Source organism: Capricornis sumatraensis, chromosome 3 (assembly GCF_032405125.1).
Source record: "Capricornis sumatraensis isolate serow.1 chromosome 3, serow.2, whole genome shotgun sequence".
NCBI lineage: Eukaryota > Metazoa > Chordata > Mammalia > Artiodactyla > Bovidae > Capricornis > Capricornis sumatraensis.
Window position 1 is genome coordinate 157,587,149 of NC_091071.1, and position 27,976 is coordinate 157,615,124.

The following is a 27,976-nucleotide window of genomic DNA, read 5'->3' on the forward strand; positions in this document are numbered from 1 at the left end:
CTGAGTTAAATTCACCCATTCCAGTCCATTTTAGTTCACTGATTCCTAGAATGTCGACGTTCACCCTTGCCATCTCTTGTTTGACCACTTCCAATTTGCCTTGATTCATGGACCTGACATTCCAGGTTCCAATGCAATATTGCTCTTTACATCATCAGACCGTGCTTCTATCACCAGTCACATCCACAGCTGGGTATTGTTTTTGCTTTGGCTCTATCCCTTCATTCTTTCCGGAGTTATTTCTCCACCAATCTCCAGTAGCATACTGGGCACCTACTGACCTGGGGAGTTCCTCTTTCACAGGCTGCACAGGCGCAGGAGGGCCTAGAGGAGCTATCCCACATTGAAGGTCAGGAAGGGCGGCAGTAAGGAGATACCCCTCATCCAAGGTAAGGAGCAGCAGCTGTGCTTTGCTGGAGCAGCCGTGAAGAGATACCCCACGCCCAAGGTAAGAGAAACCCAAGTAAGATGGTAGGTGTTGCAAGAGGGCATCAGAGGGCAGACATACTGAAACCATACTCACAGAAAACTAGTCAATCTAATCACACTAGGACTGCAGCCTTGTCTAACTCAGTGAAACTAAGCCATGCCCGCGGGGCAATCCAAGATGGGCGGGTCATGGTGGAGAGGCCTGACAGAATGTGGTCCACTGGTCCATTCTTGGCAAACCACTTCAGTATTCTTGCCTTGAGAATCCCATGAGCAGTATGAAAAGGCAAAATGATAGGATACTGAAAACTACTGTTAGGTCTCTATTTTACCAAGATCAGGAAATTCCTAACCATTAACATCACCTAAAGTCTCTGAGGGGCTTCCCTGATGGCTCAACAGGTAAAGAATCTGCCTAAAATGCAGGTGACACAAGAGACTTGATTTCAGTCCTTGGATTGGGAAGATTCCCTGGAGGAGGAAAATGGCAACCCACTCTAGTATTCTTGCTTTAAAAATGCCATGGACTGAGGAGCCTGGTGGGCTACAGTCTGTAAGATAGCAAAGAGTCAGGACTGAATGACTAACGCTCGCTCGCAAAGTCTCCGAGAATTTTGGGTAGGAGTTTCTCTCTACTTGAAGTAGCCCTTAAAATATATTTCTGAGAATTCCAAGTCGTACTCCTAGGAAAGCACAGTGCTATAGAATGGGTTTGAATGAAGCAAACTAAAACGACTTATTCACGAAAGAGTGTTATGAGCTGGAACACACTGAGAATGCTGGGTGGTAGGTAGCATTTTCTGAGGCAAACTGTTTTTCTTCTCTGTTTTATTCAAGTGAAACTGACAATGATTCTTAATAAAATAGGTCTGACTCACTCTATTATTCATTTGCTTTGTGCTTCTGTGTGTACGTGTTTCATCTTTAGGCACATTTTGTACCTGAAAGCTTGCTAGAACAATGACTAAACTTGCACTGTATCATTCAGAATCCTCTTTTCAGATGTAAAAACTTGTCAGAAAGAGCTGTAAGCAAATATGCAAGAAATAGGATCCAGATACAAGGTGACAAGGAGCTCGATGTCTATCTTCCCAAAGGGATCTCAAGGAACTAAAGGTCCCTCCTTCTATAAAGGATAACAAGCTTATGATAAAGAAGAATATAAATACAGGGATATAGAGCTGAACTCTTTAAAAGATAGAGTACATGGTCCCAGGTATGTAAATAACTATTTATTGGAAAATGAAGTAGGATTATTCAACTCTGTTTTAATGTGCAGAATCTACCTTGGGAATTCCTACCTATGTGCCCGTTTTTTTCTATGCATTCTTCTAGCCAACCCAGAAGAGTTTATCACTGTTCTGTCTCCTAGAACATTCCATAGAAAGTACATTTATACCACCATTATAGCTCTTGAGAAACTGTGTAATAGTTATGAGCCTATGTCCTCCTCTAGTTATGATTTCGGCAAGGAATTCCTAATGCCTAAACACATTTCTAGCATGTCATAAGTACTACATAAGCTTGTTGGATGAGTGAATAAATGAATGAAGAAAGAAATGGATAAATTAGCCAGCTTGAAGTGTTAGTCAATCAGTTGTGCCCAACTCTTTGCAATACCACGGACTGAAGCCCGCCAGGCTCCTCTGTCCATGGAATTCTCCAGGCAAGAATACTGGAGTGGGTTGCCATTCCCTTCTGCAGGGGATCTTCCCAACCCAGGGATCAAACCCAGGGCTCCTGCATTGCAAGCAGATTCTTTACCATGTCAGTCAATATTTTCTAGAAGGGCTTTCCCATGATGGGACATTTACTTACCAAAGTTGTAACTTTTATAATTAATGGAAAGACTGGGAAAGGATGACTGAGGACACACTTTCTCCCAGATCCTTTTTCACTTTAGTTTTACAGATGAAACACTGGGAATCAAACAGCTTGAGCAACTTACTCAAGGCTCTTAGATAGTAAAGGGTGAAACTAGAATTCACACATCAGCTTGTATACACCCTACTCTTATGTTTTTCCTTGGAAGACATTCTCTTTCCAAGGCACTGCTTAAGCAGAGACCAAAACATGGTCTAAAAGGTGATGGAGCAGAGGTGAAAGGTCAGACTAGAGCACTAACTGACTCTGTGTTCAACAGAGTTATACCACTCTTGGAAGAAGAAATTACACATGAATCTATGTCGCTGCAAACTTAACACCTAGCAAGGGATACAATGATACTTTTTAAAAGATGATGACTCATTCGTTACAGCAAGTTTGGGGGTAGAAAGGAAAAGAAAATATTTAGTTTTTCAGCTCAATGTCTATAAAATGTAGTTATTGATCTTTAAACCTATTGTTAAAGTCTTACTTTATATTTCTAAAGCCAAAGAGTCTCCTTTGTGACCAACAATAGAAAACTATCTCCATCTTCCATTAAGATCCTTACTGCCCTTTCCATATGGAAAGTTGGCAACTGTGTTAAAAAGCAATTATCTTTCATTTCTAGTGGAGGGCTCAGCAACACTTAATTAATTCTTTCCCTTTAAAGTTCAGTGTTATTACTTTCTGGAGAAATTCCAGATTTTAACAGCTAAACCATTCCGAAATAGATGAGGCTTAAGTGACTGAAGAGAATTCTGTTTTGCATCCATGCATCTGAGTGCCCTTGGTATGAATCCAAGAGGTAATCTAAGCCATGTAGCAAGTTATGTGAATGTCCAAGGTTTGGTGGAAACACAAAGAATTGTTCCTAGTGGCTTATGATCAAAAACACAGTCCTTAATCTCAATGAGCCAGCATTTAATGTTAAATTGGAGGGAAGACTACTAAAACTCTTGATTGCTTCCAGTTTCACACAATAAAGAATAAAAATGTTCGATCGTCAGAGTCGAAAGAATAAGATGTCCAAATGAGGCATATGGAATTTTTCTGCTTCTTTTTGCCAAAATGGTCCATGTCAAATTTAATACTAAGGACAATAATTTGAGGACAAACTGCTGCAGAAGAGCACTGTTGGTTAAAATTGCCATGTCTGAGATTCAGTTTGAGAACCAATGCAATATAATCCTTGCCCTTGAAAAAACCTGCTCTTAGAAGGAGGATGATGTGTATGTACGCTGTAAATTTACAACTGCAATATTACCTAATAATAAAGGTAACATTCATGAAGAGCTTTCTTTGAACTATGTGATTTACATACAACCTTACTGCATTCTTTAGCTCAGTGGATCTCTACACTGCAGCTATACAGGTGGTCATTTTCCTCTTGTCCTTCCATATATCAGACTTGCTCTGGCCTCAGGACCTTTGTACTTGCTGCCCCTGCTCATGCTTTAATCTCTAGATCAAATATTTTCTCTTCATAAATGTTTCTATCACTTCTGGAGCATAAAGATTCCTTTCCAACCTCACCATCTGTCTCTTCCCATTTTGTAGCCTTGTTTATTTTCTTTATTGCAGATTTTACCAACTATTTCATTCTGTTTATTTTTTTTTTCCTGCCTATTTTCTGTTTTCCTTACTTTACTGAAGTAAGTTTTGTGAAAGCAAGTCTCTAGGCTGCCTGCCCTCTCCACTGAATCCTTAAGAGTCTGAAATAGTTTTTGGCTCATATCAGGTACTCTATAAATATTTTTAGAATGAATGAATGATGATTGGATGAGTGCATTTTTCAATTAAAAAAACCCTCAGGGAAAAAGAGATTTCTACTCACCTGTACCACACCTGTACAGGAATCCAAAAAGATACAGCCTTTGGGTTCTTTGGATATTTTTTCATCTTTGTAAAAATTCATGATGTAGGAATTATCTGGCAACTGAGTCAGCTGGAAGAAGCGCTTTTTGAATGACTAAATAAAGGAAAAAAATAGGAGGAGGTAGTTCAAATTCATGGAAATTAGAATTTTCTAATCCCTTCAAGAGTGCTACATTTCTTGAGCACTGTTCTGAGAAGAGCATCTTCCTTTCTCATAAATAAAATATGACATGAAACACAAACTTAATGCAAATAGCTCACCTCAGTTTTCTGACTAAAGAGGGGGTGGGTGTCAAGAAAGGTGGCAGAAACAAAAATGAGTTTCTATGTCTCCTTACCCGAACGGTAATGGTGTTATTCACGGTGCTGTTAAAATTCCCCTTGTAGAGCCAACCAGACTTGAAAACTCCGGTCCCTCCCGTTCCCCCTCCGCCCTTGGAAGATGAGTGGGAAGTGGTATCCTGTACAAAAGGCATCGTTAGCATCACAGCAATCTTTTGTGAATCCCAGATCTTAGACACTGCACTTAAAAATGAAACTCCTTTTTCTCTGACTCATCTGAAATAATCATGTTCAATTTCAAAACAAACGTGATTCGTTTTGTCTAAAAACCCTCACACCAACGGTTACTGCAGCTTTAGGAGAAACTAGTCTGAATTTCAAACATGTTAGATAGGAACTAATTATCCTCATGTTTTAAACATTTCACTTTCAACCATTTACTTACTTCATCCTTATCAGCATCTTCATGGTCAACCTCAAAGGAATGTGAAGGAAGTTTCTCTGGTTTGTATTCTGCTCTGATATTAAAAAAAAGAAGAAAAAGATTCTGATTTGTCATTTGAGACATTGCTTTCAGCTGAGTACCAGCTACTGTGCTGCCTTTCTTATAGACTTTTATAAAATAATGTAATCTCACGTGGGGCCATTTTCACTGGAAGTACTAACTTGCCCCTACACCATTATATCTTATCTCCAGATAATAAGTCTCCATTTTAAATGATAGAGTTACTATTTGCACAGATTTACACATGTCCTTTTTAATTAGATGAAGGCAAATGGGACAATTTTAAGGCCTTGGTGATTTATGTTTTTCTTCTTCCGCATTTTGAAGTGGAATGCAACTCAGTGATATTTTCATTTAGTTTTTTCCTCTTTTGCTTTTATGTGACATGCTCAAGGCTTATGGGATGGTCATTTGAAAGCCAGCCACTACTCTGGCCACTAGGCTGTGCTGCTCTGCAACCCTGGTGTCTCCCAGAGGTCTGCACCAATGTGACTTAGCGGCATTTGTGCTCACTTTAGGCATTTCCATGGTAGCACAGAAACACCTCTCAGTCAGAGCATTGCTGACCAGCCCAAAGGAGCAAGAGTGTTCACTTGGCTCTACAAATGGTAAAATAAGACAGAAATAAACCTTCCTTGACTTAATTCTATCTCATAACACATGGTTGAATGGAAACCGGATAGAATCATCCAAACTTCAGGCATTCCTTTATACCAAGCTAGAAAATCCTACATGGAGGATTTGCAAGGCAGAGCTTTTTCTTTGAAATGATTTATATTATGTAGAAGCAACCCATGAGCTCATTCAGTATTTCCAATGCAAATGGTTTCCTACGTTGATGGTATTCCAGGCAGTAAGGTGAATAACCAAGGACTCTTTATATGTATATACATACATGAAAGTTAAGAGTATTAATCGCTCAGTCGTGTCTGACTCTTTGCGACCCCATGGACTGTGGCCTCTGTCCATGGTATTCTCCAGGCCAGAATACTGGAGTGGGTAGCCATTCCCTTCTCCAAGGGATCTTCCTGACCCAAAGATCAAACCCAGGTCTCCCACATTGCAGGCAGATTCTTTACCAGCTGAACCTCAAGAGAAGCCCAAGAATACTGGAGTGGGTAGCCTATCCCTTCCCGAGCAGATCTTCCTGACCCAGAAATTGAACTGGGGTCTCTTGCATTGCAGGTGGATTCTTTACCAACTGAGCTATCAGGGAAGCACAATTATACAGGTATTCATAAAATCACCAAACTGTTCATTCACATAGAAGTTCAGTGGATTCAAATGAATTCAAAATATCCTTTACCCTTCTTTTGAAAGACCTAAAAATGCCCATTCCTAGTTCACAGTAGAGGAAGTCAGAACACAAAAAGAACAGTAACCTTGCTATTAAATTGTGAAAAGCCTGAAATCAGAACCACGATCTCCACACTTCTTGTTTTTTTCCTATTGTGGTAAAACATACATAACAGAAGAATTTCCATTTTAACTGTTTTCACGTGCACAGTTCAGTAGCATTAAGTAGATTCATACTATACGCCCTTCGTCACTGACCATCTCCAGACCATTTTAATTCCCAAACTGACTCTGTATCCATTAGACAATAACTTTCCATTTCCCCCTTTCCTCAGCCCTGGGTTATCATTGTTCTACTTGCTGTTTCTAGGTTTTTGACTATTCTAAGTACATCTTATGAGTGGAATAATGCAACATTTATCTTTTTGTGTCTGGCTTACTTTATTAGAATAATGTCTTCAAGGTTCATTCATATAGTGGAGTGTATCAAGAGTTCACTCCTTTATAAGGCTGAGTAATACTTCATTGTAACCTGATAAGAGTTTGTGCCCCCAAAGTAATTTCCAGGAAGGTAGCCTGGATCTACAGAATTAGGACCCTCTCCCTGCAGATTCTCAGTATACGTCTCTTACGGTGTTTGCCTGGTTCTGTTATTTGGACACTTGTCTTAGCCCTCCATCTGATTATACATTTCTTAAAGCCAGAAACTCTAATGAAGTCCCATCTACATCTTAGGTTTTTTCTTTCCTGTTGCAGACATACTCAAGATTCATGGCTGATTGAATTATTGATAAGCAAGGTGAAGAGGGATAATATGAAAAGGCATACTTTAAAACTTTGTTTGTAAGGGATCGTGGTGATACTCTTTTTAGCATTCTGAGTGATCAAAATCCTGAGACAACTCCAACATGTTAAATAGGTTTTTATTTATTTTTTTAAAATTAATTTGTATAGGAGTATAGTTGCTTTACAATGTTGTGTTGGTGTCTACTGTACAGTAAAGTGGATCAGCTCTATGTATACATCCCTCTCTTTTGGATTTTCCTCCCATTTAGGTCACCACAGAGCACTGAGAAGAATTCTTTGTGCTATACAGTAGGTTCTCATCAGTCATCTGTTTTATACACAGTATCAATAATATATATATATATATATATATAAATCCTAATCTCCCAATTCATCCCGCCTCAACTTTTCCCACTTGGTGTCCATATGCTTGTTCTCTATGCCTGTAAATAGGTTTTTTAAAAGTATCTTATTATTTATTTTATAAATAAATACTGAATTTACTTTATAAATTCAAATTAATTTATTTTATAAATTCAAATTAATGAAAGTTGCTTGCTACCAAAATTCATTACTAATAAATATAAAGTTATTCTGGTGTACACAGTACTTGATTATTATAAATGATACCTGGAGTCTCAGTTCAGCCCTAATTCCAATTTATTTCTCTATTTTGTTTTGGTTGCATAGTCCTGTTAGGACATCCCAGCACCCATAGATGCTGCTGCTGCTGCTAAGTCGCTTTAGTCATATCCGACTGTGCGCATAGATGGCAGCCCACCAGGCTCCCCCGTCCCTGAGATTCTCTAGCAAGAACACTGGAGTGGGTTGCCATTTCCTTCTCCAATGCATGAAAGTGAAAAGTGAAAGTCAAGTCGCTCAGTCGTGTCTGACTCTCAGCGACCCCATGGACTGCAGCCTACCAGGCTCCTCAGTCCATGGGATTTTCCAGGCAAGAGTACTGGAGTGGGGTGCAATTGCCTTCTCCGACCCATAGATAAATAGCTGTAAATAGTAACAGTCTAATTTAAAAGCCAGAGGTTTAAAAGAAGAGTGGTAGGAAATGTGTATTTCAAAGTTATTATCCCCACAGGTTCTGACACATGGTAAGTGATCAATAAATATTTGTTAATTAATGTATATGAATTTACTTCCTCGGGTATGTGTTAGTTCAAATTTCGAAAACATAATACAACCTTCTTCATCTATGATTTATCTGAAAGCTCAAAAATATATACCAAGAGTGCAGAAATTTTGTACTAAAGTCTTAATATGTACTAAGTAGCACATTTGTTGTTGTTTAGTTGCTAAGTCATGTCTGACTCTTTTGTGACCCCATGGAGTGTAGCCCACCAGGCTTCTCTGTCCATAGGATTTCCCAGGCAAGAATAATGGAATGAACTGCCATTTCCTCCTCCAGGGGATCTTCCCGACCCAGGGATCGAACCCACGCCTCCTGCATTGGCAGTCAGATTCTTTACCATTGAGCCACCTGAGAAGCTGAAGTAACACATTGCTTTTTATTAAATTGTATACACATATAATCAGACTTTTGTACACAAATACCAGGGATCCATGTCTCATCTAATCTTGCTGTTTTGCTGAGAAGATGAGGTTCATAACAGTTACTCACAGGAACACATAATGAAAGAGGTGAGGTCAGACACCTTATCTCTGAAATGTTACTTGTATTAAGGACAAGTAAGTCCAAACTATCTTTAATAAACATGTTAAGTATGATGGCAGCCATTTTTCTCTTCCAGAGGATTCCTGGTGTCTCTAGTTCTTTCTGCTTCTTGCAAAACCTTAGAGATACTCAAGTCTATCTGTGCCAGCTGCCACTGATGTTAACGTGTTCTGCCTCTTTTGTTAGGGCCAGGTGGGGCTGGTGGTAAAGGACCCACCTACCAATGCAGGAGACGTAAGAGACACGGGTTCTATCCCTGCGTTGGGAAGACCCCCTGGAGGAGGGCATGGCAACCCATTCCAGTTTTCTTGCCTAGTGAATCCCATGGACAGAGGACCCTGGTTGGCTACGGTCCATAGCGTTGTGAGTTGAACACGACTGAAGTGACTTAGCGTGCATGCATGCAAATCAGAAGGCAGAACACTGATGTAGCAGACCACACTGTTATTTTGGGACTCCTGAGAAGTTCCTTCTATCACACCCCAAATTCTCCTCCGCTCCTTAGCAACGTCCTGACACTCCTTGAACCAGAAGCAGTCCCTTTCTCCTTTTCATTTGTTGGCAAAAGAAAACTGTGAAACACGACCCTTTCCTCAACCTCTGCTCCTGTGACAGGTGACAGGTTGCCTGAGATTCAAAGGCAAGTTCAAAGGGCTGATTTCAGAGCAATTACTTGAAGTATTTTGTCTGTAGAGGAGGAGACATGAGTGTTCCAGGATTCTTAAAATGATGGCAAGGCAGTAAAGGCACTATTAAGGAAACATCCCAAGTGAAAGATAGAAGGAGGAGTAGGGAAAACTGAGGATATGGCAACAAAGACAACTTTGAACATGGAAGGTCAATATCCGGCTCCAGGGTGGCCCTAAACTATATGCTAGTCCTCCGTCAGTTCCCCTTTGACCTGGACACTATTCATTTCTGAATTCTTTATTCTGTCATCTTTTGTTATGTGATTTATCCTTTCTTCTCTTTCTTATAAAAGAATAATTTTATAGATATTTGATAACTGTGGCTTGCTACAGTGGCCATGTTCTACAGTCCAACTATCATTTCTGCAAAGATATTTATAAAAGTGTAAAGAAAGGAGAGAAGGAACAGCCTTTCAAATTAGTAATGAAATAACAAAGAATTAAGGAAACAAAGTCGGGGTTTCATGAATCTCAAATGTATAAGGCTAAATACTTGTCAGGGTTTTTCCACAAATCTCTCAGCAGAGAACTGGTAATTGAGACAACCTTAAAAGGACAGACAAAGTTTCACAAAAGTCCATGATCGTAAAGTGGCTTATGCACAGCTTAGCTCAAAATGCTGTATCCACAGTTCCATGGGGATTGAACCCGAGTCTCTTGCGTCTCTTGCAACAGTAGGCAGGTTCCTTCCCACTGTGCCACCTGGGAAGCCCCAAAATATAGCAGATCCACACAAAGGAATGTTGCTCAGAAGGAGAAAGGAGTTACCAATACATGGAACAACGTGGGTATCACTCAAAAGCATCATGCTGAGTCAAAGAGGCTGGAAACAGAGAAATACATACAGCATGATTCCAATGCGATGAAGTTTTAGAACTAGTAATACTAATCTGTAGTGAAGAAAATCAGAACAAGGGTTGTCTCTGGGGAGAGAGGAAAGTAGGGGTGAGGAGTGACCAGGAAGGGGTAGCAATGGGCTCTTTGCAGCTGATGAGTATATCCCTTATCTTAGTCGTGTTTTCAGATGCACAGGTCTGTACATAGTCAAAGCCATCCAATGGTTCACTTACAACATGTGTCTTTTCTCCTAAAGTTTCCCTCAAAAGAAAGAAAAGTAAACTATAAACATGGTATACATTCTAAAGGGTTTAGAAGCGCAACATACAGTGTGTTGATATTTTAAACTCATTTTGAAATGGTCAAAATATAAGACGGACTGATAGATGGCTAGATGCATGGGTGGATGATCAGATAATGTCATAAAATACATATATAGTAAAAATAGGAACATGCAGAAGATACGTTCTAGATGGTGGGAATATGGGTGTTCATTGTATAAGTTTTCCAAAACTTTTTGTATGTTTGAAAATTTGCATAATAAAATATAGGGGGGATTTTTTTAAAAAAGTGTTGAATAAATTATCTAAAGAGTGATGAAAATGACATCTCTTGAATTTTTTTAATACCAAGAAAATTTTTTTAAAAAATGAACACTATTGATATTCTGTGTAAAACAGACAGCTAATGAGGATATACCATACAGCATAGGGAACTCTGCTTAATCCACTGTGGTGACCTGAATGGGAAGGAAGTCCAAAAGGGGGAGGGGAACCTATGTATATGTATGACTCATTCACTGTGCTTAGTAGACACTAATACTGGAGAAGGCACTGGCGACCCACTCCAGTACTCTTGCCTGGAAAATCCCATGGACGGAGGAGCCTGGTAGGCTGCAGTCCATGGGGTTGCAAAGAGTCAGACACTACTGAGCGACTTCACTTTCACTTTTCACTTTCATGCATTAGAGAAGGAAATGGCAACCCACTCCAGTGTTCTTGCCTGGAGAGTCCCAGGGATGGAGGAGCCTGGTGGGCTGCCATCTAGGGGATCGTACAGAGTCGGATACGACTAAAGTGACTTAGCAGCAGCAGCAGCAGACACTAACACAACACTGTAAAGCAACTATACTCCAATAATAATTAATTAAAAATTATACAAAAATATATGCAACTATTCTCAAAGAAATGCTGAGGATGAATTTCTCAAGTATTTTCCTGTGGCATTTCAAGGACAGATGATTTTGAAAACAGAGAAAGGGGCTTCATACAAACACTGAAAACAATTTTTTAAATTTGTAAAGTTTCACAAGTTGTAATGTTACAATACTACAGCTTGTGAAGTCTCAAAACTCTTTCATAAAAACTAAATTTTCTTTAAGCTTTCCTTTTTAGTTCACTTAAGTATTAGGATACAAAAAATTATATGATAGAAAGATAAGACCAATAAGGTCTCTAGCAAAACTCAGCCATTGCATCAATCCTTAGTGCTATTCATGCAGACCTTATTGTTCATTAAAAAATACGAGCAGATCAGTGAATGTCAATTTAGGTTATATCCTGGGTGGGGGATATGTCAATGGGCATGCTCTTTCACTGTCAGCTTTTCTTAAATCTAAGTTTGCTTGATCAAATTCACTGTGAGTTGAGAGTGGTCTTAATTTTTGGAGGCGTTCTTCCTTGTCACTAAATGATCAAGTTACCAGACAGCACCTGTCACATAGAAGACCTGCGATAATGCCAACCCTGTATTAGAAATTAAATCCCCAAGTGGAGGAGGCTCGCCCTCTAAGGAGGGAGAGACTAGATAATAAAGCATAAATCAACAAGATAATTTCCCTAGATGGAAATGGTTTTGAAGAAAATTAAAGAGAAGAAGGCCTCTCCCAGGTGGCTCAGCTGTAAAGAATCTGCCTGTTAAGCAGGAGACGCAGGAGATGCGGGTTTGATCTCTGGGTTGGGAAGACTCTCTGGAGGAGGAAATGGCAACCTACTCTAGAATTCTTTCCTGGAAAATCCCCGGGGACAGAGGAGCCTAGTGGGCTCAGTCTGTGGGGTCTCGAAAGAGTCAGACACGACTTAGCAACTAAACAACATCAACAAAGAAAAAAGAACGATCAAGGTAGAGGTGGTAGAAGCCAGGTTTAGAAAGGGTGGTCACAGATGGCCATTTCGGTTGAGAAGGAGAAGAAGCCGTGCCTGTGATGATCTGGGGGAAGGTCATTCTGGCACAGTGAATGGTGAGCAAAGATCTTGAGGAAGGATTGGCTTGCAGCATTCAGGAGTACCCCGCTGGTGGGGCTGGAGCACAGAGAGGGAGGGAGAGAGAGGGGAGGTGAGGTCAGCCTTGTAAGAAAATGCCCTGGAGTGCGCTGGCAGAGCCTTTAGACCATTGCTGAGGTATGCAGGCTACTGAGAACTCTTCTTTCCCATTCCCCTTCCCACTGACCCACAAGGCACAGCATTCCTGATTTTATTGCTGCTCAGTGTCACATTCCTGGGGCCATTAATCAATGACTGGTCTCTCTTCTGGAGATCATTCAAAGATAAGCCCCTCTGCAGGTTGAAAGTAAAATTCTTCCCCCAATGGCACTATGGGCCTTTGGGCTCCAGGTTTACAGAGCTCAGCAGGGACTTCACCCTCTGGTGTCTGGACCCATAGTAGCTGCCATTTTGGTCAGTCTTATTTCTACACCCAAATTACCTCCTGTGCCCCAAACAAGGAGTGTGGGGATACTTGAGTAGAGTGAGGTTGGGGGCAAGTTACCAGCCCTCTTAGTGCTCTGGTTTGCTTTATACAACAAGGAAGACAGTTCCTACTCCGTGGGATCATGCGAATTAAATGAGGTAACATAAGTACGGTACCCAGAACATTCCAGCTCACAGTTGACACTCAAGAAGTATTCTTTTATTAAAAAAAATTTTTTTTTGTTCCAAATCAATCCAGCTAAACCAGTTCCATTTTATTTGCTCTTCTGTCAAGAAATATACTTTCTGAAATTTTCTTCTTTATATCTACCCATCTGTGGTAAAACTTCTAAATATGTCATATTATCCCTGTATATTACCCCATGGATTAACAAAATCTGTGGCATCATATTTTTTGTTTGTTTCATAGTTTTTAAATTGAGATATAATTGATAGATGATGTTATACTAGTTTTGGGTGTACAAAGAAATGATTCTATATTTGTATATATTGTGAAATGATGACCACAGTAAGTCTAGTTAACATCGTCATCATACTTAGCTATTAAAATATTTTTTTTTCTTGTGATGAGAACTTTTAAGATCTACTCTCTTGGTGACTTTGGAATATTTCATAGGGTATAGTTAACTCTAGACACCAAACTGTATATTCCATTTCCATGACTCATTTATTTTAGAACTGGAAGTTAGCACCTACTGATTTTCTTCACCCTATCTCTGGCAACTATCAATCTGTTCTTTGTATCTGTGAGCTTGTTTTCTTTTCATTTTGTTTTAAAATTCCACGTAAGTGAGATCCAATGGCATTGTCTTTCGCTGACATTTCACTCAGCATAGTGCCCTTAAGGTCTACACATGTTGTCAAAACTGACAAACTGCATTCTTTTTGTGGCTTGATAGTATTCCATTGTGTATAACGCCACATTTTCTTTCTCCAGCCATCCATCAGCGGACACTTAAGTTGTTTCTGCGTCTTGGCTAGTGTAAATAATGCTGTAATGAACTTGGGGGGTGCGCACTTCTTTTTGAATTGGTGTTTTTTTTTTTTTTTTCCAATAAATACACAGAAGTGGAATTGCTGAATCATATGGTAGTTTTAATGTTAATTTTTTTGAGGACTCACCATACTAGTTTTCATGGTGGCTGTACCAGTTTATATACCCACCAAGAGTGCACAAGGGTTCCCTTTTCTCCACATCCTTAGCAACACTTGCTATCTCTGGGTGGTTTCATTACAGCCATTCTATCCAGTATGAGGTGATAATTCATTGTGGTTTGATTTGCATTTCCCTGCCGATTAGTGATACTGAGCATCTTGTCATGTACTGGTTGGCCATTTGTGTGTCTTCTTTGGGAAAATGTCTAGTCAGATCCTCTGCTCATTTTAAAAATCAGATTATCGTGTTTCTTTCTTTTTTTGCCATTGAGTTGTATGAATTATTTGTACATTTTGGATGTTAACCTCTTATCAGATATATGATTTGCAAATATTTTCTCCCATTCAGTAGGTTGCTTTTTAATTATTTTGATGATTTCCTTTGCTGTGCAAAAGCTTTTAGTTTGATGGACTCTCACTTGTTTATTTGTCCTTTTGTTGCCTTTGCTTTTCCAGTCAGATCCATTAAAAAAAAAAAAAATGGCCAAAACCAATGTCAAGCAGCTTATCACCTATGTCTTTTCTTTTTACCACCCCCCTCCCCCACCAGGAGTTTTATGGTCTCTGGTCTTATACTCAAGTAGTAAATCCATTTTGAGTTAATTTCACCTATGGTGTAAGATAGTAGCCTCATTTCATTCTTTCACTTGTGGCTGTTACTGTTCCCAATGTTTATATCCTTTCCCCATTTATATTCTTAGCTCCTTTGACATCATATGTATTTTTTAATGACATTCTTCTCTCCTTAGGAATACTGATTTTGGTACTGATTTTTATTTCTAATTTGCAAAGGCTTTACTTTTTATATTCTATCCTTAAATAGAGTCTGTCTCCAATATCTTCCTATGAACAGACACTAAAAAAAGTGAGGTTCTTAAGAGTTAATAATAACACAATTTTAAATTCAAGGACTAAAAGTGAGGGAGATAAGCAAACATTTTTTTTTCACTTCTCCATAATTTTAAGTTTTTATTTTATAGCCTCAGCAATCCATAAAAAGAAATGATCAGTTTAAATTGGTAGCAGACATAGGAGAATTCTAATCCAGGAGGTATGAAAATGATTTACTTCTAATAGCCTCAGAGGGCCCAAGTAAATTATGTTTCTACTACTGACCTAAATATCTGTAGTCTAGAGGGGAGTGCCTAGCCTCGTAAAATCATTAAAAATACTTACGCTACTCAGTATTACAATCTTCATTTGTTTAGGGGATATGTGAAGATTATTCTAGAACTTCTGATTTTCATTTTGAATATACATACATAGTTGATTACAGTTTCTTACTTAGTGGCAGTCTTCTTCCCCTTCTTGGTATCAACTTTCAAATCCTTCAGTTAAAGTGAGAAATTCTCAACAATATTTAAGTGACTTTTGCATTTCTTCTCATGGGATTTCTTCTTGTGCTCTACAAGAATTCCAAGTCAGCAATGACATCTGGACCCTGTTCTGATTGGAGGTGCTTTCTCTATTTTTTAATGGAGAAAGAATATAGTACATGTGAATTTTTAAAATTAATATATATTTTTATGGCATCAGGGATATAAGAAAAGATGAAGTGTTTGGAGATAAAGCTACTAAAGTGTCAGTAGACCTAAGGACAGTAGGAAGGCATTTATGCCAAATGAAAGCTAAACACCTCTTCCTACACTCTCTCCCTTTATAAACTGTCTTCCAAGTGCTTGGACATGGCTTCCAAGCTGTAACCACTTCTTAGAACTATTTTCAGAAAGAGGAAGACTTGATGGTAAAAAAAATGCTTTGCTTCTCAATTGCAGCTATGTGCGTGACTAATGTCCAGACATTCTGAATGTAATAATTACTCATGAAAGTTTAGGGTGTGATAAGACCATCTCAACATGAAATTACAGGAGGTTATCTATTAGGAGTGACCTGAATCCAGAATGCTCAGACATTTGGTAAAAATCAAACATTCACTGTTTTGAATAAAGACTTGCTGTTTTAGAGGAACATTGCTTTGCTCTTCCCAGGAACTCAACTCCAAAGAAATGGTCTCTTTCCTTCTTCTTTTTTTTTTTTTTTCTTTAATTCTGACTGCTGCAATCCCATTTTCCATACAGTAGAGCAGGTAATCTCTTAAAGAGGTAAATTAGATCATGTCACACTCTAGGTTGCAATTTCTATAGTCTTCTGTTGAAATGAGAATAGAACCCAAGCTCATTTCCAGGGCCCACAAGGTCCCTTGCCTGGTTCCAGGGTTTTAATTAACCCTTAGGTCCAGAATTGTCACTCTGATTCCCAGCTCACAGCTTTTGCCCCTGTTATTTCCTCTGGGGACCCTTTTCTGGAGATCACAGTGCTGGTAGCTACTGTTCCTTCAGATCTGAGCTTAAATGTCACTTTCCCAGTGCTACTCCATAACTCCACCTTCTTCAAATTTTGCATTTGGAGTTGAATGCAGTACTTCCAAGTATTCCAGTCTGGAAAAGATGTTCCTGCTGGCATGGGAGATCTTAGAAAGTGGTGCCCAAATCGAAACCATGTGCCCATTAAAAAGTTATGTGCAATGTGTATGACCTCAAAGTCTCACTGAGGAAAGGGTTAGTAAAAAATTAACTTATTTCTGCCTTAAGTTTTATTTTCCAGATAATGTGCATCATTTTAGTTTGATGAACCAGTGTGTTGGGAGGTTCCAGTTCATCACAGTGCTTTGAATTTAAGCAACTTCAAGCCCATTCAGGATTATTAGATTTTAAAATTTTTGATCCACTCAGTTTACTTATCCAATAAGTAATTACTGCATACTTACTATGTGCCAGGGCTTTCCTGATAGCTCAGCTGGTAAAGAATCCATCTGCAATGCAGGAGACCCTGGTTTGATTCCTGGGTCAGGAAATTCCCCTGGAGAAGGGAATAGCTACCCACTCCAGTATTCTAGAAAGGAGAATTCCATGGACTATAGTCCGTGGGGTCACAAGAATTGAACACAACTGAGCGACTTTCACTTTCACTGTCACTTTACTATGTGCCAGGCATTCTTCAAGGCCTGCAAAAGATTCTGCAAGGAAGGAAGAGTCCCTGCCCTTTTGGACTTTACTTTAGTGAGAGATACAGACATGGAATAAATGACTGCTCTAGGTCAGGTAGCTTCTCTATAAAGGTGACAGGTAAGCAGGTACAGAATGAAGTTATCTTCTCCTAAAGACTTTATTTCCCTACAGTCTGAAAAGAATTAGATGCTTGTTTTTCCTTTTTGCTATTCTTAGACATTATTGCTCTTGTGCAGGTTGTTTATTTTTATGCTTTTTGATATCCCAGCATGAAAATATATGAAACCAATGGCAAGTCTGAATGCTATACACAGCATATAAAAAAGAATTCCTGGTCCAAATTGTACCTTTTAATCCTTTTGTATCTGCTATTGAAAGGACAGATCACACAAGAATACCTAACACTTTAAAACTTTGCTCAAAGCCTTGTTGGAGTTTAGTCACTTAGCTGTGTACGACTTTTTGCAGTCCGATGGACTATAGCCTGCCAGGTTCTTCTGTCCATGGTATTTCCCAAGCAAGAATATTGGAGTGGGTTGCCATTTCCTTCTCTAGGGGATCTTCCCAACCTAGGGATCGAACCTGGGTCTCCTGTTTGGCAGGCGGATTCTTTACCACTGAGCCACTTGGGAAGCCCTAGGCTATACCTAAATGAGTATATTTATCTGTCACCCAATTCTGGGAAGATATAAATAATACTTTGTTCAACAAAATCTTCTCTTGTGACTATTTAAATTTTTTTTTTTTACCTTGGTATTAGATGAATGTACACATATTCACAAACAGTGACTAGAGAGCATAGTTTATATAAGGAAAAACCCAATGATTACTCATAAAAGGTTCTTACCGAGGTAACTGTCGAATGTCTCCAGAGTACTGTTCATATTTGTAATTTACCACATACCACTGGGAACTATAAAATTTACAAGCCTGAAAGGAAAAAATGACAGTTAAAATTTATCATTCAAATATCAGCTATCCTGACAAGAAGCAAGGTGAATTCAGTGTTCATTATCTCCGGGTTAATGTTAAGGTGGCTATGTGAGTGATTTTAAGGTAGGTAAGAACACGTTCATTATGATCATTTCATTTTTCAGTGAAAGGGAAATCTAACCCTTCCCAGAATCTTACAGGAGGAACCATTTAACATATTTACTCTACTTTTCTCCATCAAGGAAAGCCTAATTTAATCATCTGCTGAATCATAACCAGATATGTCAAGTACCTCAAGTACTGTCATTTTTTCAGTTTTCCTTGGCAATCCTTTATTTAACAGTTCTTCATAATGAAAGATGTTATTAGTTATATGTCATCCTTTCATCATAATTTTAGCCTATTTCTTCTTGTTCTTGCATCAGCAAACCTATCCTTTTCCTCTTTATAACAACCCTGTTGCCAACTATAGTTTTTCAGTTTACCTCATTGCCTTCCGAGCCCCGCCTTCTCCCTGATCATTCATTGATTTTTTTATAAGTATATGTGAGTAAAAGATGACCAAAAACCTTTTAAAACACCAAGTTAATAGTGCAAAAGAATCAACTTACAGTGGTTCATAATGGCTGAATTTACAGTATTCACTGATGGCAAATATTCCCCAAACACCATGTATGCACCGCCTGGCACAGCACTGACCGTGTACTGGTAATGGGGATTCCACTAGCTGGTTTTTAAGATTCCTTTCAATTCTAAAATTACATGAATCTGGGAATTAAACAGCAACAGCACAGCTATAAGGATATCTGTCCTCTAGCATTAGTAGGAAAAAATGAGGAGTAATAGACTTACTGCAATATAAGAGATAAGACCTCTGATTGTCTTTGTAACCAAGAAGGGGACAGGCAAGGAGATCTCTTTGTGAGAATCATTATTCAGGATGTAGAAGCCCTGCAGCAAAGAAAGCACTGGCCCTGTCTTAGCAGGAACAGACAGTGGGAGGGAATGGCCCCGAGATGGGTACAGAATGGGAGGTGGAGAGCCCTGGGTGGGCACCTGCTCGAAGGTGCCCAGGGAAGGCAGGGAGAGGGACTGGAGTCCTCAGCCGCTCCCGATTTCTCTGGCCTCGAACTTTCTCAATACCGTTGCCTTACTTGTTCAGGGAAACACCCACACACAAATGGGGGCTGACGGCAAACAATGTGTGAGGCTAGGACAAAGACAGGAGGGGGGGAGTGGCAGCAGCGGGACAGGAGAAAAGAAGAGATAAAAACACAACAGCTGCAAGACAAATGGATGTGGATAACAGCCACAGGGAATCCAGCGGATGTGTACTGACTCTGGATGGAGAAGAGGAATGTGAATGAAACTGAATATTTAGCTAATGTTCTGTTTTTTAACTTGCCAATTTCCGAGCCAACTGTTGAAACCACATGTTTCTGGAAATAAGAGGAAATCTGAGCCCTGATATATTCCTTGGCTAGAAAGTTCCATCTTCATTCTGGATAAAAATTGCAGGGATTCAGGCAAGGAGAAAAAGACCCACAGCATCCCAACCGAAGGAGGCAAAACATTCATGATTATGGTTCTTTCCCATCCTCTCTCATTTCCTTACTTCCCTTTCTCAACACTTTGCTGTAGTTCTCAAAGGGTACAAAATAGAAAACAAAAACATAAAACTCATCCCTTTTTGGCAGTTCCTTTCAATCTTTTTGTTTTTTGTTTTTTTTCCTGGTGCATAGTTTTACCTAACTGTCCTTGAATATTTGAATTGAAGTGCTATTTTTATTCACTGAATGGTATCAGTTCAGTTCAGTCACCCAGTCGTGTCCAACTCTGTGATCCCATGGACTGCAGCATGCCAGGCTTCCCTGTCCATCACCAACTCCCGGAGCTTGCTCAAACTCATGCCCATTGAGTTGGTGATGACACCCAACCATCTCATCCTCTGTCGTCTCCTTCTCCTCCTGCCTTCAATCCTTCCCTTAAAGGTATATTCTAGATATCCTAAATATTTTCTACTTTTGCTTTTCAAGTTCTATGACACTTTAAATAAGTAGAATAAAGTCGCACAGCCTAATTTATCAACCAAGTCTCTTAGTTCATTAATATGGTTAATAAACATTTTTGAAGCCATACTCTGTACCTAGGGATTTTCCTTGGTGATGCAAATACATCAGTGAAAAGGACGAAAATTCATGATCTTTTAAAACATAAGCCCTTGTGAAAAGCTGGTCAATAGACACAAAAGTAAGTAAATTGAAGGAGGATGGTAGAGTTGGGAGAAGGAGGACAATTTAAATAGACTCATTAGGGTGAGTCTTACAAAGAAGGTGACATCTGAGCAAGACTTATAGAAGGGCTTCCCTGGTGGCTCAGATGATAAAGAATCAGCTGCAATGCAGGAGACCTGGATTTGATCCCTGGGTCAGGAAGATCCCCTGGAGAAAGGAATGGCTACTCACTCCAGTATTCTTGCTTGGAGAATTCCATGGACAGAGGAGCCTGGTGGGCTACAGTCCATGGGGTCATGAAGAGTCAGACAGGACTAAGCAACTAACTCAAACACTATAAAGGGGAGAGAGTGAGTCATTCTTAAGGCTATTTCAAATTTTGTGCCATTGCAGGAAAAAATGCTTCAGAGTATATCTTCACACATTTATTCCTCTCATTCTCCCCCAAGTCTGATCCATTTTGGATTATTTTCTTAAGATAAAGTGTTCAAAGCATTTTAAAGATTCTTGATTAAAAAACCTGCCAAACTAATATATACTCTTTATATAAATATATAAGAGGGTATAGAACTGAACCAAGAACTACAGGGCTTCATTCTTGGGCTGGAACTAGTATTGACTTCCAACAAGACTTTTGTAACTCATTTCATTTATTATGATCTCCGATTTAGCAGCTGAACATTCAGGACATTAGACTGGATTAGAAATTTCTGTCTCATAATATCTATCTTCTGCTTCATTGACTACAGCACAGCCTTTGACTGTGTGGATCACAACAAACTGGAAAATTCTTCAAGAGATGGGAATACCAGACCACTTTACCTGCCTCCTGAGAAATCTGTATGCAGGTCAAGAAGCAATGTTAGAAACAGTCATGGAACAACAGACTGGTTCCAAATTGGGAAAGGAGGATGTCAAGGCTGTATATTGTCACAATGATTATTTAACTTATATGCAGAATACATCATGTGAAATGCCTGGCTGGATGAAGCACAAGCTGGAATCAAGACTGCCGGGAGAAATATCGATAGCCTCAGATATGCAGATGACACCACCCTTATGGCAGAAAGTGAAGAAGAACGAAACAGCCTCTTGATGAAAGTGAAAGAGGAGAGTGAAAAAGCTGGCTTCAAACTCAACATTCAAAAAACTAAGATCATGACATCCAGTCCCATCACTTCATGGCAAATAGATGGAGAAACAATGGAAATAGTGACAGACTAATTTTTTGGGCTCCAAAATCACTGCAGATGGTGACGGCAGCCATGAAATTAAAAGATGCTTGCTCCTTAGAAGAAAAGCTATGACCAACCTAGACAGCATATTAAAAAGCAGAGACATTAATTACTTTGCTGACAAAGTTCTGACTAGTCAAAGCTATGGTTTTTCCAGTAGTCATGTACAGATGTGACAGTTGGACCATAAAGAAGGCTGAGCGCTGAAGAATTGATGCTTTTGAACTATGGTGTTGGAGAAGACTCTTAAGAGTCCCTTGGACTTCAAGGAAATCAAACCAGTACAGCTTAAAGAAAATCAGTCCTGAATATTCACTGGCAGGACTGATGGTGAAGCTGAAGCTCCAATACTTTGGCCACCTGATGTGAAGAGTCGATTCATTAGGAAAGACCCTGATGCTGGGAAAGATTGAAGGCGGGAGAAGAAGGGGATGGCAGAGGATGAGATGGTTGGATGGCATCACTGATTCAATGGACATGAGTTTCAGCTGATGTAGAGCTGGGAGGTGGTGATGGACAGGGAGGCCTGGCATGCTGCAAGTCCATGGGGTCACAAAGAGTCGGACATGACTGAGTGACTGAATTGACTTAACTGACTGACTTTCTTATATCGGTATAGCCTGGTAAAAACCTCTTTTGTTTTGCAGTGGCAAGTGTTTGTCAGATACTGTACTACTAGGTCCTTTACATACAATCTTAAGAAGCACTACATGAGATTTTGTTATTCCCATTTTATAGACCACAGAGGCAAGGAAAGGCTTAGACTTCTGCCCAAGATCCCACACATGACAGAAGCAGGATTTCAAAGTGGATTTATCTGACTTAAGTCTGTTGAAGTCATTTATGAGTTGTTTGATAACTGCAGACTTCTGTTTTTTTTTCAAATCACATCTGAACTATCAAGCCAAATGTTTCCTGTGGTGTTTCTCTCTGTCTTGAAGTCAGACGGATCTGGTTTTGAATTTTGGTCTTAATTGGGAGATCTCAATTAAGTGATTTAGTATTCTAATTTTTTTATCTGTCTAAATAATACCACCTTCTTTAGGTTCAATTCCTATATACCTAACTGAGGGTAAATAATCAATAAATATTTGATTGAAAAATCAGTTTTGCCAGCGAGTTTGGCTCATTCTATAAATCACATACATACTAGTGGAGAATAACAACTTGTTTTTCTTGACTTATTCAAGTATAGTTTTAGAGAGCTATCTAAGCTCTGATAATCACAGTGTTCTGTTTTTTTTTTTTTTTTAAATCAAACTCCTGAATTTATTTGTTAGGTTTCTTATATCTGGTAGTGGGTAGATGAAGATTTAGGTTGAATTAGATGACCCTCAGGAATCTTTCTAAATCAGTGATTTCTCCGATTCTGAGGAAGCCAGTGGATTTTACAAACATAAATTTTTCTCCTACATAGTTAGGCATTTTAGAAATGTTACACATAGAAAATTATTCTCTATTCTTTGTTCTAGCCCACATACTCACTCTAAGAAGCTCATTAAGGACTATTATAATTATGACAACTCCTCTTTGTCCAAAAATGAAGCTGAAGTGACCTGTTGAAATTCAGAGCCACAGACTATAACTCTGCTTGTTACAATGAGGCAATGGTCCCATTTTCTCCTTAAAAATTATTAATACCTAGCCCACAATACTGGTTTCAAAATACCCACTTCTTTTCCCCTTGAAAATAGGGGGCTGCCATAATCAGCTTCAAAGATGAAGGCTGGATGTCCAACAAAAGTTTGTTGAACTGGTTAATTTTTCCAAAGAGCAATGCCCTGGTTCACACTTTATTCATTTATTACATTTGCTTGTTCAGCCTTTATCTGGCCATTTCTGCCTGTTATTTTTTTAGACACATAAAAATTTGAGTCAGGTCAACTTGGCCAAAGGCTTTTAAACCATTAGGATAGTGTTTCCTAAACTGTGTTGTGTCCATGGGGGTTACTAATTAAAATGCAGGTTCCTGGGCCCTATAGGGGATTCACTGAATCCGAATCTCTAGAGGGGGCCTTGAAATCCATCAGTCCACTGGAGTGACAATATGACTATATCCTTAACATGTTGTCTGCCTAGGAACTGAAAACATTAGGGTCCCAGCTTCATGCAGGGAATTCTAGTAACTGAGATGATGCTCCAGTGTTATTCAAGAAGGCATGGCCTTTTATAAGGGCAGGGAGCATACCAACTCCAGCATGCGGCCTTTACTGATAGGAGACATTCAATACATATTTTTAATGAATGAAACTTCCATGTTTTTTTTCCTTTAGAAATAAATAAATAGGACACCTTAAAAGTTCTAAATATCTAAATACTTTAGAAAAGATTGGACCACTGTAAAGGGTATCTTAAAACACTATAAACAAAATATTTCATTTTTCTCCCCTTTCTTTCCCTTTTTAGAAAATCATCTGTTGCCAACATCCATTGGATCATTGAAAAAGCATGGGAGTTTCAGAAAACATCTACTTCTGCTTTATTGACTACACCAAAGCCTTTGACTGTTTGGATGACAACAAACAATGGAAAATTCTTAAAGAGATGGGAATATCAGACCACCTGACTGGCCTCCTGAGAAAATTGTAAGCAGGTCAAGAAGCAACAGTTAGAACTGGACATGGAACAACAGACTGGTTCCAAATAGGAAAAGGAGTACATCGCTGTATATTGTTACCCTGCTTATTTAACTTATATGTAGAGTACATCATGCGAAATGCCAGGCTGGATGAAGCACAAGCTGGAATCAAGAATGCCGGGAGAAGTATCAACAACCTCAGATATGCAGATTAGACCACCCTTATGGCAGAAAGTGAAGAAGAATTAAAGAGCCTCTTGATGAAAGTGAAAGAGGAGAGTGAAAAAGCTGGCTTCAAACTCAACATTCAGAAGACTAGGATCATGGCATCCAGTCCCATCACTTCATGGCAAATAGATGGAGAAATAATGGAAACAGTGAGAGACTTTATTTTTGGGGGGCTCCAAAATCACTGCAGATGGTGACTGCAGCCATGAAATTAAAAGATGCTTACTCATTGGAAGAAAAGGTATGACCAACCCAGACAGCATATTAAAAAGCAGAGACATTACTTTGCCAACAAAGGTCTGTCTCATCAAAGCTATGGTTTTTCCAGTAGTCATGTATGGATGTGAGAGTTGGACTATAAAGAAAGCTGAGTGCCAAAGAATTGATGCTTTTGAACTGTGGTGTTGGAGAAGACTCTTGAGAGTCCCTTGGACTGCAAGGAGACCCAACCAGTCCATCCTAAAGAGCAGTCCTGGGTGTTCACTGGAAGGACTGATGCTGAAGCTGAAACTCCGATACTTTGGCCACCTCATGCGATGAACTGACTCATTGGAAAAGATCCTGATGCTGGGAAAGATTGAAGGCCAGAGGAGAAGGGGACAACAGAGGATGAGATGGCTGGATGGCATCACCGATTCGATGGACATGAGTTTGAACTGGTGATGGACAGGGAAGCCTTTCATGCTGCAGTCCATGAGGTCGCAAAGAGTCAGACATGACTGAGCGACTGAACTGAACTGAACTTAGAAAATCATCAGAATCAATTCAAATCTTGTTACTTACCTCAAATAGCAATTTGAGTTTGGCAATGTAATCTGTCCAGCTCTTAAAAAGGCTGATTATTAGATTCTGACTACAGAGTAATAAGCAGGCAATAGATGGCTTTTTAGATTCAAAATTATTTTTCTTCCTGGCTATAGAGGCTACTTAATTACATGACTACTGCCTTACCAGGAAGGTTTACACAACCACAAAAGGTGTTCTCTTTGGCCCTTACTTACCACTGGGATGAATCAGTATGTGTAAAATGGTGGTGGTAATTTTCAAATTAATGCCATTCTTTATAACGTTTAGAAATAATTATGACTATTTTGTAAATGTTAAAAAATGTAGCATCATGAATTTAAGTGAATTCAGGTGATTTATGTATTGAAAGAGTGGCTGGATAATTTATTGTCCACATTGAGGCACTTCAAAATGAAAAGAAATGCAATTGGCCAGGCCAACAGATAGAACATGAAACTTCTTGCAAATCAGGATATTGGTCATCCAATAAATACGTCAGTATTTTAGAAAAAGGAAAAGCCATTCTCTTTTAAAATTTAATGGGATCACATTATATATTCCTTTAAAATTAAATCATTAATTTCTGCACTATAAAAATGAGGTGAACTGCGAGTGATCTTTTAAAACTTACAGTACATTCTAAAGAGAGAAATGGAAATGAGTCTGGAGAAAATAAATGTGACTATAGATCTGACTCAGTTTCAGAAGTCATGATAGAATCTTATTTAACAGTTTTCTGAGTCTGGTTTTTTAAAAATATTATTTGATATTAGATAATGTTGCTATGTATATAAATATGCCTATACAGTGTAAAACAGAATGTTATAGCAAAGGCCAAACATATGTGAAAATAATTTTTAAACTATTATGTTTGAATTATAGAATTGTCTAAATTGCTGTCTTGGTTGATTCAAACTGAAAGTGAATCAAGATATTTGGCTTGTCTTTTCAAAATGTGCTGCATTAAGGCAACTGAACAAACTTTAAAATTAGACTTTCAAAAGTCATATCTGTGCCTAATCTGGGGGAATACACGTTAATTTTCCAGCTAGTTATCCCAGCTATTTTGTCAGGACATAATAAATGGATGATACTAAAAAACAACAACAACAAACAAACAAAAAAAAACCTTTGATAAAATTATGATTTAATCATTCTTTTCATATAATTCAAAAATTATAATTCAATGCAATTGAAATTTTAGGTTCAAACTTATGAGGAATCTTTATTTTTATTTTTATATTCCACGGTTTCTGATTTATATTTCTGTCTTTATTAAGTTCAGTTCAGTACAGTTGCTCAGTCGTGAACGACTCTTTGTGACCCCATGAATCACAGCATGCCAGGCCTCCCTGTCCATCACCATCTCCCGGAGTTCACTCAGACTCATGTCCATCAAGTCCGTGATGCCATCCAGCCATCTCATCCTCTGTGGTCCCCTTCTCCTCCTGCCCCCAATCTCTCGCAGCATCAGAGTCTTTTCCAATGAGTCAACTCTTCACATGAGGTGGCCAAAGTACTGGAGTTTCAGCTTCAGCATCATTCTCTCCAAAGAAATCCCAGGGTTGATCTCCTTCAGAATGGACTGGTTGGATCTCCTTGCAGTCCAAGAGACTCTCAAGAGTCTTCTCCAACACCACAGTTCAAAAGCATCAATTCTTCAGAGCTCAGCCTTCTTCCCAGTCCAACTCTCACATCCATACATGACCACTGGAAATACCATAGCCTTGACTAGACAGACCTTAGTCGGCAAAGTAATGTCCCTGCTTTTGAATATACTATCTAGGTTGGTCATAACTTTTCTTCCAAGGAGTAAGCGTCTTTTAATTTCATGGCTGCAGTCACCATCTGCAGTGATTTAGGAGCCCAAAAAAATAAAGTCTGACACTGTCTCCACTGTTTCCCCATCTATTTCCCATGAAGTGATGGGACCAGATGCCATGATCTTCATTTTCTGAATGTTGAGCTTTAAGCCAACTTTTTCACTCTCCTCTTTCACTTTCATCAAGAGGCTTTTTAGCTCCTCATCACTTTCTGCCTTAAGGGTGGTGTCATCTGCATATCTGAGGTTATTGATATTTCTCCCGGCATTCTTGATTCCAGCTTGTGCTTCTCCCAGCCCAGCGTTTCTCATGATGTACTCTGCATAGAAGTTAAATAAGCAGGGTGACAATATACAGCCTTGACGTACTCCTTTTCCTATTGGGAACCAGTCTGTTGTTCCATGTCCAGTTCTAACTGTTGCTTCCTGACCTGCATACAGATTTCTCAAGAGGCAGGTTAGGTGGTCTGGTATTCCCATCTCTTTCAGAATTTTCCACAGTTTATTGTGATCCACACAGTCAAAGGCTTTGGCATACTCAATAAAGCAGAAATAGATATTTTTCTGGAACTCTCTTGCTTTTTCCATGATCCAGCGGATGTTGGCAATTTGATCCCTGGTTCCTCTGCCTTTATAAAACCAGCTTGAATATCAGGGAGTTCACGGTTCACGTATTGCTGAAGCCTGGCTTGGAGAATTTTGAGCATTACTTTACTAGCATGTGAGATGAGTGCAATTGTGTAGTAGTTTGAGCATTCTTTGGAATTGCCTTTCTTTGGGATTGGAATTAAAACTGACCTATTCCAGTCTTGTGGCCACTGCTGAGTTTTCCAAACTTGCTGGCATATTGAATGCAGCACTTTCACAGCATCATCTTTCAGGATTTGAAACAGCTCAACTGGAATTCCGTCACCTCCACTAGCTTTGTTCGTAGTGATGCTTCTAAGGCCCACTTGACTTCACATTCCAAGATGTCTGGCTCTAGATTAGTGATCACATTATCATGATTATATGGGTCGTGAAGATCATTTTTGTAT

General features: G+C 39.1%; 1 protein-coding gene across 3 annotated transcripts in view; it reads right to left on the bottom strand.

Moving 5' to 3' along the window:
* The window catches only part of DOCK10 (dedicator of cytokinesis 10), a 304,971-nt gene that overhangs the window by 119,285 nt on the left and 157,710 nt on the right, over positions 1-27,976 (bottom strand). For all 3 annotated transcript variants that reach the window (XM_068968164.1, XM_068968163.1, XM_068968165.1), the window contains exons 4-7: positions 17,971-18,053; positions 4,898-4,970; positions 4,509-4,631; positions 4,130-4,264 (exon numbers count right to left, since the gene is read on the bottom strand). In XM_068968164.1, coding sequence (XP_068824265.1) covers positions 4,130-4,264; positions 4,509-4,631; positions 4,898-4,970; positions 17,971-18,053 — 414 coding nt within the window. The remainder of the gene's footprint in view (positions 1-4,129; positions 4,265-4,508; positions 4,632-4,897; positions 4,971-17,970; positions 18,054-27,976) is intronic.